The sequence below is a fragment of the Mytilus californianus genome, unplaced genomic scaffold (assembly GCF_021869535.1).
Source record: "Mytilus californianus isolate M0D057914Y unplaced genomic scaffold, xbMytCali1.0.p SCAF_5, whole genome shotgun sequence".
NCBI classification, from domain to species: Eukaryota; Metazoa; Mollusca; class Bivalvia; order Mytilida; family Mytilidae; genus Mytilus; species Mytilus californianus.
In genome coordinates this window covers 26,322,263-26,335,785 of record NW_026262701.1, presented here as the reverse complement: position 1 = coordinate 26,335,785, position 13,523 = coordinate 26,322,263, and the positions used below count along the sequence as shown (strand labels likewise).

Genomic DNA, 13,523 nt, shown 5'->3' with positions numbered 1-13,523 from the left:
TGTTTCATATCTAGATCTTTTCTTTGATACTGACAGTGGTGGACGATTTCAATCTAGAATCAATAACAAACTTGATGATTTCAACTTTCCAATTGTCAATTTTCCATTTTATACCAGCTAACTATCCTCTAATAAAACCGTACGTCATTTATACAGGATGAGCAGTTATCCACTGTAGCATTTATTTGACACATTAATATTATAAAATATAGTCACAGGACACGTTGACTGTAGATTTCGCAAAAAAAAAAATAACCTAACAGATCCACTAATGCCGAGGTTGCTGTTAACATCCTCCATCATCAAAGAAAGATCTGAGTAGGACATCTATTCCAAGTCAGCTCAACTCAGCTAAAAAATGTCGAAATTTTGCATTTTTCCTACAGCAAATATCTGTTCATGATTAAAATCAAATTTACCAAGTGGTCTGTAAATTCCAGGCATAGATGGTCTTTCACAATAGAAAATGTAAATACCATACATATAAAGCTCTTAATGACAAGAATTAAACAAAGTAACACATACTACAAAAAGTGTATTCAAAGTCCAAAGTTCCCCATCAACATTAACATGTTGCAGGGTTACAACTAACCATATATATTATCTCGATCACTGGATAAATAACGGCTACAGAAAAAAATCAAAGTAAAAAAGGATTTTAACTCTATTTTGTCGGTTATACAATTTGTTTACCGATACTATGTATCTGTGTCTCAACTTAAATTTTCCCGATCGTAGATCATAAGATATCAAGAAATTTGTCTGATTTGAAAGTTGAACGATTGTGCCCTATTCAATTCCACCAATCGTTTACCGAGTCTTGGTTTGTCAGCGGAGGTTGATGCATTCATAGCAAGAGACTCTTTCACTCATTGGATCTAGTTCCGTTTGGAGTTCATAGGACCCCACTTAATTTGGTATATTGAAAACAGATTTTTATTGATTTGCGTCTAAAGAACATAAGTAAATTATCACCTCTTATTAAGTGAGAACAAAATATGGCGGTATGATGCGAATGTTTCAGGAGAATCATTTTAACACTTATACGCTATGAATCATAAAATAAAGACAGGTTTAAGAAACGCAAAACTGAATAAAACCATATAACTGAAAGTAAGCACAGGGTACTTAATATGGTAATATAGTAGTCACACTGTCTTACACTTTAATGTCAACTACTGTACTTCGAAGTGTTCCAACGTAATTTACCTACAGAAAAAAACCACGGTTTTGTACTACAATGCCATTTGTGTGCAATGATCAAAGCAACAGTAACGAAAAGTTGCGGTAATACGAATTCGTATATCATTTCTCATTGAAAGTTCCGAAAAGTTGTGCCAAATAAGGATTATGCAATCTATGTTTTTGAAAGGGGAAAGGGGGGGGGGGGGGGTGGGGGTGGGGGGGGGGGGGGGGGGGGTGGGGGGGGGGGTAAACCTTAGTGCCTAAATTCAACATCTTATATACACTAAATTTACAAAAATTAACATATTAATGATATTCGTGTCAAGAGAAAAGTATTGACTGCTGGACCGGTGATATCATCGGAGAGGAAACGACCACCAGCATTGGAATCAAACAAGTGGTTAAAAAACTCTTCAAAGATACACGGGTTTTAATTTGGCACACAAGACGTGCGTTTCTTGTACATAAGAGTCATCAGTGGCGCTCGAAACAAACCAGTTAGAAGGCCAAATGGACTCAACAGATCGCTAAAAAGCACAAACAACAACTAAAATAAAACAATAGACACAAGCACGGATATAAGAGTAGTCGCAGTTACTGAAAGCTAGTTCAAAGCCAATTTCAACTATAACTGGTAAATCATTAAGTCAGAAATATCCTTGCCTCAAATTACTCAAAACCTTTACTAAATTCTTTCAAGGATACAAATACTTGGTTTGGAAGTTTTCTATTAGTTGTTAATGGCTTTGAACTAGCGTTCAGTAACTGCGAATACCCTAAAATGTGTACTTTCTGTCTAAGTGTTTTGTTAGTTTCGGGTTTATATGATCCGTTCATCCTATTTTGACTCTTTCCAAATTCAAGAGTCTATCCTAAATTGAGGTAAAATATATGGCCTTCCAAATACCGTTTCGATTCCTAACATCACTGAAGAGACATTAATTGTCGAAATCCGGATATGGTGTACAAATTTTTTCACCTCATGTTTGCGGTATACCATCTTTTCCGCAAGTTTTTTGTTTTCTGTTTTGTAATAAATTAATGATAAGATCTATTTTTTTAACATCAGTTGTTCGACCCGCTAGTCAAATGAGTTTTGTTAAAATATACCTTTTCACCCATTTGGTCTTTTGGAAAATGTTGTTTGTGCAGTTTTTAGACCCCTCTAACAAGAAATTTGTTTTGCATGCACACGTATAAAAATTGCGGTTTTTATCCAACGCAATCATAGGTTTGAACGTTGTTTTCAATTTAGACTTGTATATATATATATATATTTATCCAACGCAATCATAGGTTTGAACGTTGGTTTCAATTTAGACTTGTTTATATATGTATATATATATATATATATATATATATATATATATATATTGTATATATATATATATATAAATATCAGCTATAGTTAGTTGAGGGGATAAGGCGTCTGCGCAATGCTAGGCAGTGTTGTCGTAGAAGTAAGAAGTGAAAAGTACAGGTTCCAGCCCCGCTCGGGGAGGAAGTAAAGAATCAGATCTACTCTAACATTGTTAGGTTGATTTTAGGCACTTTATATATATAGAATTCAATAAAAAAAAGATGTGGCTGTTATACGTTAATGAGACAGCAACCAACGACAAAATAATCCAAAGTCATCTTAAGGGCAACATACAGTCTTCATAAATATTATGTCATGCTCAAAATTTGGTGTAAACAAAGGTTTCCCGTTCAACTATCACTACTATTGACGAATAAACTGTTTAAGTATATAGTACTTTTGCACTTACTGCTTTTGAATCCAAAAATGTCCAGTCATTGTGACTAATTCATAAATACTGAACTTAAATCAACAGTTACAAACGTTGGTTGCTTTCAGTCTAAAAGACAAATTACACCATGTGCACACAAAATCCTATTGTAGAGTACTGTTAAAAACATGTGAATAGCATGATGAGCTGAAGTAATCTGCTAATAATGGATATTACATCTCATTATGATTTTTGAAGTATAATAATTATTTCAAGGAACAATTATATAGCTCATGAAAAACAAGTATTTATACATCCCCTGCTTTCAAGGTTTTGGTTTTGAACGTTGAATATTATTTATTGTTAACACATGGAATAACCTCTTTTGTATGAACATATTGCACTACAAAGGTGGGAAGAAAGTTATAATATAGAAATAAGGGATGAAAAATGGAAAAATATTTATTCACTGGCTTTTAAATGTACTATATATAGAAAGAAAACTTCAAGCTTTCCAAAACAAAATTTTACTTAGAATAGTCTCTCATAATTATCTTCTTGAAAAATATAAATTTTCTGCTACTAATTAATGTGCTAGTTGTAAAGATCTAGAAACTATAGAACATACATTTTTAATGCACAGAAATAAAATTTAGAATTTTCTAAGTGGTGGTATTTTGTTTTTGGAGTAAGAAAATTTTTTAATAACCACAGCGTAATTTTTGGCGTTTTGAATTCTGATAACTTAGTTTTAAATTATTCTACAGGCAAAGTATTACAATAATTATGTAAAGATCTCACAATTAGACAGACTGTTAATATTTGTGCAAGCTTTCCTTAAATTTTTGAAAAGACGGTTGGAAACTTTAGAATATTTATATCTTTCTGAAGACAAACACGAGTTATTTGTCGACAGATTTTTTTTTTTGGGGGGGGGGGGGGGGGTACCATACATATACTGTACATTCAAATCGTAGACTTGTAAATTTTTAATATTTTAAATAACAATAACAATGTCATCAATTTAGTTTTATTCACTTATGTATGTATGCACTGTAGTTTGAACACCAAAAAGATCAATTAAAAAAAAAGAACAGTTTACTAATTTATTTATCGAGCTATTGATCTAAGAATTGATCTCCGTCATATTCACTTATTCTATTTACATTGTTACTAACTAATCGCGTGTGTAGAAAAAATGACAAAATACCTTACCTAGATTCCCATAATTACCACTGTTTCCCGCATTGAGCACATCAGTCGTAAAATGAATAAAAATTCCTTCAACACCACATTTACCATATGTCCTTGCAAATGGATTTTTCTTATCTGGATACTCTCCAATTTTCACATGGGCATTTTTGGCTATAGACGAACTAATAAAGCTGTAATCGCCAGTATTTGACCATGTAGACGGAATGGTAATAGTTATCTCCTTTAAGTACACATGATACTTTGTAGCAATGTACATTTTGTGTGATGCTTCAGTCAACCAGTTCTGTCAAAATTAGGCACAATTATAAGTAACAGTAAACATATTAACACATGATTGAAGGTCAATTGAGTGTTCAAAATATCCAAGTCTTGATTTTTATCCATACTTCTAATATATGGAATTTTAAAGTTTTGTTTTACCTAGAAAAACAATATAAAAGAAATTTTTAAATGTTACTTCTTTTCAAATCCTCCTTATTGTCCGTTTTCAGATTTTTCATAGTATAAAAAGACAAAAATCAGTACTCATATTTCTTTTCAATTTTGCAAAGAGATATTATCTATGCAGGGTTAAGACAAGACTTGCAAACAAATGCAAGGAAAATAAAGTTATGACTGCAAGGATTTTAGTTTATGGTATGCAATTGGCTAATTAGTTTATATCTATCACAATGAAAATTGGAAGTGCAAGTTTATTTTAGTGCATGGTTTAATTTTTAGGATATAAATTCCTCTCAACAATGTAACATATCCAACGTGCTGCAACTTATATGTTATACGTACAAACAAAACGAGATGTGAGGTATACGCCAATTAGACAGAAACCTAACGACAAAAAGAACCAAGAGACATATCGATGTCGACTTACAGTCTTCATCAACAGAAAGTTGTCAATACGACAAGTCAAGCTTTATATCAAGCCAAAATCTAAATATATTGTGAAGACAATTCTGAGGCTATCAAAGACCTTCCATATGTATTTGTTTAAAAACTTCTGTTAAGAATATGGACTAGGTACATGTAGCTTTAGAATATATATATACATATTTCTCTAATTCTTACCCGATTTATCCTTTTCCTGACCTGTTGATTATTTTTATTTAACCAACGTGTGGTTCCTTTGATCTCAGTTGTTCATTGGTCAAAATTCGATTATGACGTCAAATTTTCTTGCTTTCCTCTGAAATTCCTAATGTGACGTCATGAAAAAAGGCGACCATGCCTGATGACGTCACATAGAAAGAATACATCTTTCTGCAAGTCATTCAAAAAGAGGGATTAAGATTTTCTGCATATCGTCTAAAAATCATTAGAGAAACAGATTCCACCACCAAATCTCGTGCAATACGATATTTATCCACTCTCGACAGTTAAATTTTAAATATTAAAAACGGTCGGCGAGCCTCGCGTTTTAAAATTAAAAATTTAACTGTCCCGAGTGGATAAATATCGTATCAGACTCGATGCAGTGGTAGAATCTATACATATAAACTCAATAATTTACAAAAATTTAAATAAAGAGTTTTATGAAAATAAGGAGATGTAATATGAATGCCAACGAGAAAATTTCCTACCAGGGACCAAATGACGATGATGTTATATACTATAGGTCACCTTACGTAAGACCTTAAATAAAAACAAAAATCCGTTTGATCTACCATTTGTGATGTAGTTTACATACGTCAATTCACAATAGATATGCTCTGTAAAAGTTGAATGTGAATGTCTTAGATATCATTCAATTTTTGCTGGTTTCTTTTTGTTACATTATTTGTCATTTGAATATGATTAAGAATTATTAAGAAACTAAGGTCTCAACTCCCTCAGGCAAAGATGACCTTAGATGGATTTGGCTATAATAAAAGTATAAAAAAAATACCGAACTCCAAGGTAAATTCAAATAGGGGGAAGTCCATATCAACTGACAAAATCAAACGTTAATCTTTATCAACCAACGGAACGAATGGAACACAACTGTTTAATTGATTTGTTACAGACATATTCCGAAGAAAACTGTGAGTTTAACCTGGTTTAGTACCTAACTGAACCTCTCACTTGTATGACAGTTGTTTATAGTTACAACCCAAACAGACAAACTAGGTAAATCTGATTATAATTGAAATTTAGCAGCCAAAACTGTAACATACTTCACCGACATACAGCACAGCTGGTCAAATAGCTCTCCAAATGTTTCGGTTTTTATACATCTTTGGCTATTCCTGATGAAGGTAAATCTAGAAACACGCTTTGGACGCATGAGATTAATAAAGTGTTGTTTTCATTTTTTTAAATAATATGAATATTAACTTCTCATTCCGCACTTATACGAAATATATGTGCATCGAAGAGGGAGACTTTCCTGTTGTTCTACATCGGGTTAAATCAACTACAGTGACTTTATATTATGTGTTTCGCCCTTTCCTTTACAATTCAATAGAAAACCTTAACCAATTAATGGTTGTATCATCTTATCGAATTATTCATTTGATAAGAAACCTGCTCGAGAAGAGCCACAATAGAAGTCAAAATGTCAGATCCTGAAGAAAAAGAAAGTTTTCTTACAATCTTATGAAACTATGGCTATGTGTTCACCACTACTGGACAGCACAGCCGTTTCCGTTAAATTTTTACAATACAGGCGCCATAGCGGAAAATTAATTGCTGTTTGAAAAAGTAGGTAAAGTATACCAATTTATTCGAATGTTACAAAATAAGCTGGCTTTAAATAAATGAAATACTGCACATTGAAATTGTACTTTCAAACTGTCGACGTCCAGTAACATGAAAGGAACGTAGATATCTTTGAATTGTTATTCAATTATCACATTTAAACTTCGTATCATTAGTTTTGACAAATGTTTTCTCCTATACCAAAAGTGGACTTTTTTCAAACTACTATTCAGTGAAAATTTTAGCTTAAGTTTCTAACGGAGATAATTACACACAATCTATTTCTCCTTTTTCTGAAGAATTATCTCCAAAGGAAGGTTAATTAGAGTATTTCTAGGGAAAGATATATTTCGCTGATAATTTTAATTCTTATTTGGTGCTCAAAACTAGTTACTAACATCTACGTCATTGGGCTTTTGGTGGATACCTGTCTCATTGGCAATGTAACCCATTTTAAAGGACAAAAAGGAGGAAGAAACCACATAAGTAACAAAAGTGTTTTTACAAGTATGTACGAATAGAGATGATATATACATTCACAAATATTTGTGAAAGGGCAATATGTCTTTGTATTACGCGAGGCAATAACAATGTACCCTTAAATATCTGACCAGTTAAACAGTCAAACGTCTTCTAATGAAGAAAGTCTATCAAAGATTTAAACTGGTCCCTAAACACTTTTCCTGAGTAGAAGTAATGCAATTGGAGGGGACGAAATTCAAAATCTATAATATAAAATGACTGGTTTTTAATTTTTTACATGTTGACTAAAAAGGGAAAAGGAACACTAACCTAACGTTTAATAAATTATTATTATTCATCCAAAGACACACAAATATTCATACCTGTATTGTAGTTAATAAATGCTGATCTTCCGGAACCTTGTCGGAAATAGAAACCACAATTCCTTGGTATCCATTTTGCTGAATGTGTATTGTCATAAAGACAGAATCTATGAACAAACCAAAAACTATAATTTGAATGGTTCGGACGCAGCAAAAAAATGTCATCTTTAATTTAAACAAATAAGAGAGACACACAGAAAGAATGCTCTATATAAGTGTACTCTCAACTAATACCGACACGCACATTTTTTTGTTTTTGTTAAAAACGCGTTATCGAGAAGGATATCGCTAAGTGACAAAACACTGAAAGAAAAGATTAAGGATTGCCCATTCATTTAAAAAAAAAAACCTGTGCCAAATTTCTTTCGTAGTTTATATCACAAAGCAAAGCTATAAATATCGACAACGCATTTAGTAACCATGTATGACAACGAGTGACGCTTTGACTACCTACCTTGATTTTTTGTGTTTTTCATCCGACCGATCATGTTTATAAGTAAAAGAGAGACGAAAGATACCAAATGACTATTCATACTCATAAGTCGAAAACAAACTGACAGTGCCATGGCAAAAAACGTTAAACGACGAAATCACAAAACACAACATTGAAAACTAAAGACTGAGCAACACAAACCCAACATTAAATCCGGTGGTTTAAAGTATATCCATTTGATTTATACCAACCCTAGAGTAGGTATTTTCACAGTTGCTTGATGGATGAACTTATAAATTAACTGATGAGAATCAAGGATTACCTTTTGATAAATTATTTAGTTGAGTTTTATATCAGAAATGCACTTACATAATGTGAAACATTTTATGTAATTATCTTAGCTTATTTTACGGAAAATTAACTTCGTTGTCGACAATTGTGTTGTATTATAACGACCTGATATAAAATAATAACCCCAATTACAAATAATACAAAGAAAGACATTTTGTAAAAGTAATTAAAAAAGTATTTGACACTGTTCTTAATGTGCTGTCAAGCATACTACCTTAGCAATATCACACGGAAATACCACGTTAGACGTTCATGTCTTACCTAAGCTTAGAGAAGGACCATTGTAAGTGTATTTTGTTCTAATGTGTGCCTTGATAATCCTATATTTCTGTTAAAAATTCGCAATAGATTCGATTATTTAAACTATTACAATTATTGTCTTTGGTATCTTTGTAGATACACCCTTAAGATAAAAACAATTCAGATAATGGATAAAATTGATTGATTGATTGGTCCTTGATTAACGTCCACCGCCAAATATTTTTTACATATCCTTGACGAAAAAAAAAAATTAACAATCAATCCAAAAAGTGTGTTCTACAAAGTGGGTCGATCGGTATGAAAGGATCATCAGATATAACGTCTCCATTACGCATGGACGTGACTGTGTATTTATACACACCTATAATGGTTTACTTTTATAGATTTTGACTTGGATGGAGAGTTGTCTCATTGACCTACAATGGTTTACTTTTATAGATTTTGACTTGGATGGAGAGTTGTCTCATTGACCTACAATGGTTTACTTTTATAGATTTTGACTTGGATGGAGAGTTGTCTCATTGACCTATAATGGTTTACTTTTATAGATTTTGACTTGGATGGAGAGTTGTCTCATTGACCTACAATGGTTTACTTTTATAGATTTTGACTTGGATGGAGAGTTGTCTCATTGACCTATAATGGTTTACTTTTATAGATTTTGACTTGGATGGAGAGTTGTCTCATTGACCTATAATGGTTTACTTTTATAGATTTTGACTTGGATGGAGAGTTGTCTCATTGGCACTCATACCACATCTTCTTATATCTACACACAGCTAAACGGACACCCTCTTTAACACGTGTGAACCCTCATGGGTTGTACTGCCGAGGCTAGTGCAGATGGCAATATTTCTTTACTCCTGACTACAATTGGGGGATACACTTGGAGTTGTATTGGTATTTCTGATAAGGTTCCGGATAACCAGAATCTTTTTACAATTAAACATTTTTAAAGATATTTCATACTATATCAAGATGACCTTGGATGGTTGTGGCTATTCTGTTTATGCTCTTTATGATCATATAACTCTTTAATTATTGATAAATCCCCAGCTTTCAAATGTATTGTTTTACGCGTTCCTGATGAAGGTAAATCCAGAAAGCGTTTCGAACGCACACTATCTTTGTTCGTATAGTATCAAAGTCTCACATTCATTCTAGTACTACCCTTTTTATTATTGACCTACTAGGATATATTTAAGGGACCAGAAAGTATACAACTTGTCAATTATCGATATGTATAAAATCCTGGATTCTCCACAAACAAATGATGATTGCATATTTTAACTACAATAAAATTGTTATTTCCTGATAAGGAAATATTTCTCTCAACATTTTAAAATTAATTGAATATGTCTATCTCCATTTTGACCCAGCGTTTGAAACAGCATAGTTTTTTACCATGCACAAAACGACCAATTATGTTCTATAGGCAACTGTGATAAGTCTCAGCGTAAGAAATTTAGATAAAGTATTTAAAAGACCAGTTAAAAAAAATGTATTTTACGGTGATAGAAAAATAGAAAGATATACAATAGTAAATAATCTAAATCTTTCGCCGATGTAATATTTTGGATCCTCAATGCTCTTCAACTTCGTATTTTATTTGACCTTTTTTATCTTTCTTGATTCGAGCGCCACTGATGAGTCTTTTATAGACGAAACGAGGGTCTCGCGTACTAAATTTTAACCTGGTATCAATGATGGGTTTATTTACAACCACTGGGTCGATGCCACTGATGTTGAAGGTTCTCGCCCGAGGGTATCACTTCTGTTGACATGAATTATCATCAATATGGTCATAATTATAAATCAACAAAACTATGAATTTTCGAAATACTAAGGATGTTCTACCCCGGAATAGATTACCTAAGCTGCATATGGCAAATCCTTTCAGAATTGTGGGTCCTCGATGCTCTTCAACTTCGTACTTTATTATGGCCTTTTTCACTTTTTTTAATCGAGCGTCATTGATGAGTCCGTCTGGTCAAATTAAAAAAGCATTATTTTAAGTCGGCAATTTAAATAAGAATACAACATAAGCTCTAGGCGAGGTTTTGAACCGAAAGACATAATAAATTAAAGACATGCATATACTATACAGTGCGTGCAGACACAATAGGACAACACCAGACGCAATAGTTTACACATAAACAATTGTCACATAAAAGAATTAGTCAAGCATACACGCATATATAATTAAGTTAAGCAAGCACATACAGTAACAACTTAAACTATTAGCATTTAAAATAATCAAAACTCTAGAAGAAGAATTTCTGGTTTAGAAAATTTTAAGCCTGTTATCTATGCGTTTATATCGATTAAAATAAAACGGCTCAATAGGAGACAGCGAAATAAATATACATACAATTTCAATGAAATTTTATTCTTGTCAGGAATATGTATTTTGCGTATTTTTCTTTTTGAAGTCGTGTTTTTGAACCCAAGAATTTCGGGTTAAAAATATAACTAAATGTTATACATTATACATTATACATTATGAATTATATGTTTTTATCGGAAGGAAAATACTTATTGGGGATGATAAAGCCATAAACTTTTATTATATTTTCAAATATTAAGTCGTTATTAATCAAATCCGACTGTTTTTGTGTTGCCAAATGTTATGTACATGATTATAAGGATTAAAACAATTTACTTTTAAGCAAATTGTAGCCGGGTTAACGGATTTAATAATGATCACAAATTTACAATTTGAACAATTTTTTTTTTACATGTTTCTTTAAATCTTATTTACGTCGACGAAATGTTATGAGGAAATTTCTTTGAATATTTAGGTGAAAAGAACAGCACATACCTCAAGCGTGTTTACAGGGATGCATAGAAAGTTATTATTTTAGAAAGTTATTATTTAAACGCTATTGTAGATGTATGACCAGGTTGTTGGTCACCTCTGTCATATTTATTAGTTTCGGGGGAAACTAGCGGTATCTTAAATAAAGTCCAAGTCGCTGGAAAGTTTACATATTTATTTCGCATCCATATATTTCAATCATTAAAACATAACTGAATAACAACATAGAAACAAATCTAAAATACAAATTCAAAAGACTGATTGACCTGCGGAATATCAACCAATCAAATATCTTTTCATTAAATAATATTAATTCGCGTTTTGCCGAAAGCGGGGATTACGGATTAAAAACATGCTTCGTATAAGTTTGTCAAGAATGGCTTTCGGCAGTTATCACTTAGTGTCAAATTATCTATGTTCTTTGTTACAGAACCTTTTATCTTAAAGACGGATATAAATCTTTGATAATTAATCTGAATGAAAGGATTATAGTTAAGTGTAAAATACAAGTAACTTTTGAATAGCGTAAAATACAATAAACTTATAAATTATTAAAACGCAATGAGGACTCGGAATAATAATAAAAAGCTAACATTTATAAAAATATACAAAATCCTAAATGTGAACTTTGAACGAACAATTGTCGGGTCATATTACCCCGTCGCTCCTTATCTGATACTCCCGTATCAGCATGTGTAAATTATGAACGAATAATAATTTAAAATGCATAGAGGAGAAATTAAAAAGAGCAAAATTTATTTACATTATTTACAAGCGCGCTATTACGAACATTTGTCGTCTAAAATTTTCTCTCTCAAAATTTCTTTAAAGTACATGTAATTAAATCTAAGTGTGTCTAAATACCAACACGAATAAATCACGAATCAATATGTATAAAACGAACAGTCTGTAATATTTGCCACCATGCAAATAACAAATGAACACTGTGTCTCTTTCACAGAAGTTCGATACTTGAATCTATATAGAAATATAAAACAAATCAGTAATATGTATATAAACATTGTTATTGCATTAAGTCATTGTTTTGTCAAATAAATCTGTTTTCCTCACCAACTCTATTTCCACCTGGAATGAACACTAAGAATATCCCGGAGATTCTCTTCAATCTGAATTTTGTTACTACATATTTTAAGTTTCAGGAACATTTGTCCGAACTAGTTCTGTAGCACTATATGCCTATTTATGTACACATCTTTGTACTAATACATCGAACACATCTATGTGAATGTAACCATTTATCAAAATGTCGCTTATACCTGATATCTGTTTTAAACAAAAAACGAAAAGTGTAGATCATTTCGATACTTGAAAAGGCATTGTATGGAACATCGCAATACTGATTGTAAAGCTAAAAATATATATTTGCAATTAAATAAAATCTCAACATACTCATCTAAAAATATTATGATAACTTGGCTACTAATATGAAATGCTGGTAAAAAAGGGGGGGTCAAACTGTTGAACTTCAAATTGAGAAAATAAGACATAAGAACGAAATACGTATAAAATTCAAGTGTAAAAATCTTTCTGGTTGTAAACGTGCTGTGTATTTTTTTTAAAAACAAAACAGGTTCTAATGGAATTTTTAAGATACTATTTTGTCTAAATAAAGCAATTCCTACTTATATTATGATAAATGCAAATGACATTGTGTTGTGGTGTCGTTTAAAAAAAATGCATGTTTTGAAGTAAAATACATGTTTAACAATGGTTTCTTAAAATGCAAAAAGCAGTTAAAATGATTTTTCAAGATTTGATCGTTTCAGCATAGGATCGTCACTCCTATATTGAAACTCCTTTGAACACGAATTGGGTGACGAGTCCAAATCATGCTCGAAAGGGGTCGAAAGAAATGCCAAACGTTTGGTACGCCTGTACCCATTATACCATTGTTAGAACGTGAAAATAACACCAATTTTGTTATTGCTGTTACTTGATGTATGAATTGTCACTGATGGTTGTCTGATAATACGACCATTAGCTTGTGTAAAAAC

General features: G+C 31.9%; 1 protein-coding gene across 2 annotated transcripts in view; it reads right to left on the bottom strand.

Annotated features, from left to right (window-relative positions):
• LOC127701996 (calcium-activated chloride channel regulator 1-like) overlaps positions 1-11,528 on the bottom strand; it is a 33,969-nt gene extending 22,441 nt beyond the window's left edge. Inside the window, exons 1-3 of one of the 2 annotated variants that reach the window (XM_052205971.1) lie at positions 11,512-11,528; positions 7,646-7,752; positions 4,131-4,413 (exon numbers count right to left, since the gene is read on the bottom strand). In XM_052205971.1, coding sequence (XP_052061931.1) covers positions 4,131-4,413; positions 7,646-7,741 — 379 coding nt within the window. In that variant the 5' untranslated portion in view covers positions 7,742-7,752; positions 11,512-11,528. Of the gene's footprint in view, positions 1-4,130; positions 4,414-7,645; positions 7,956-11,511 lie in introns of those variants that run through there. The other variant, XM_052205970.1, reaches the window with a different exon arrangement.
• Between the last annotated feature and the right edge of the window lie 1,995 nt (positions 11,529-13,523).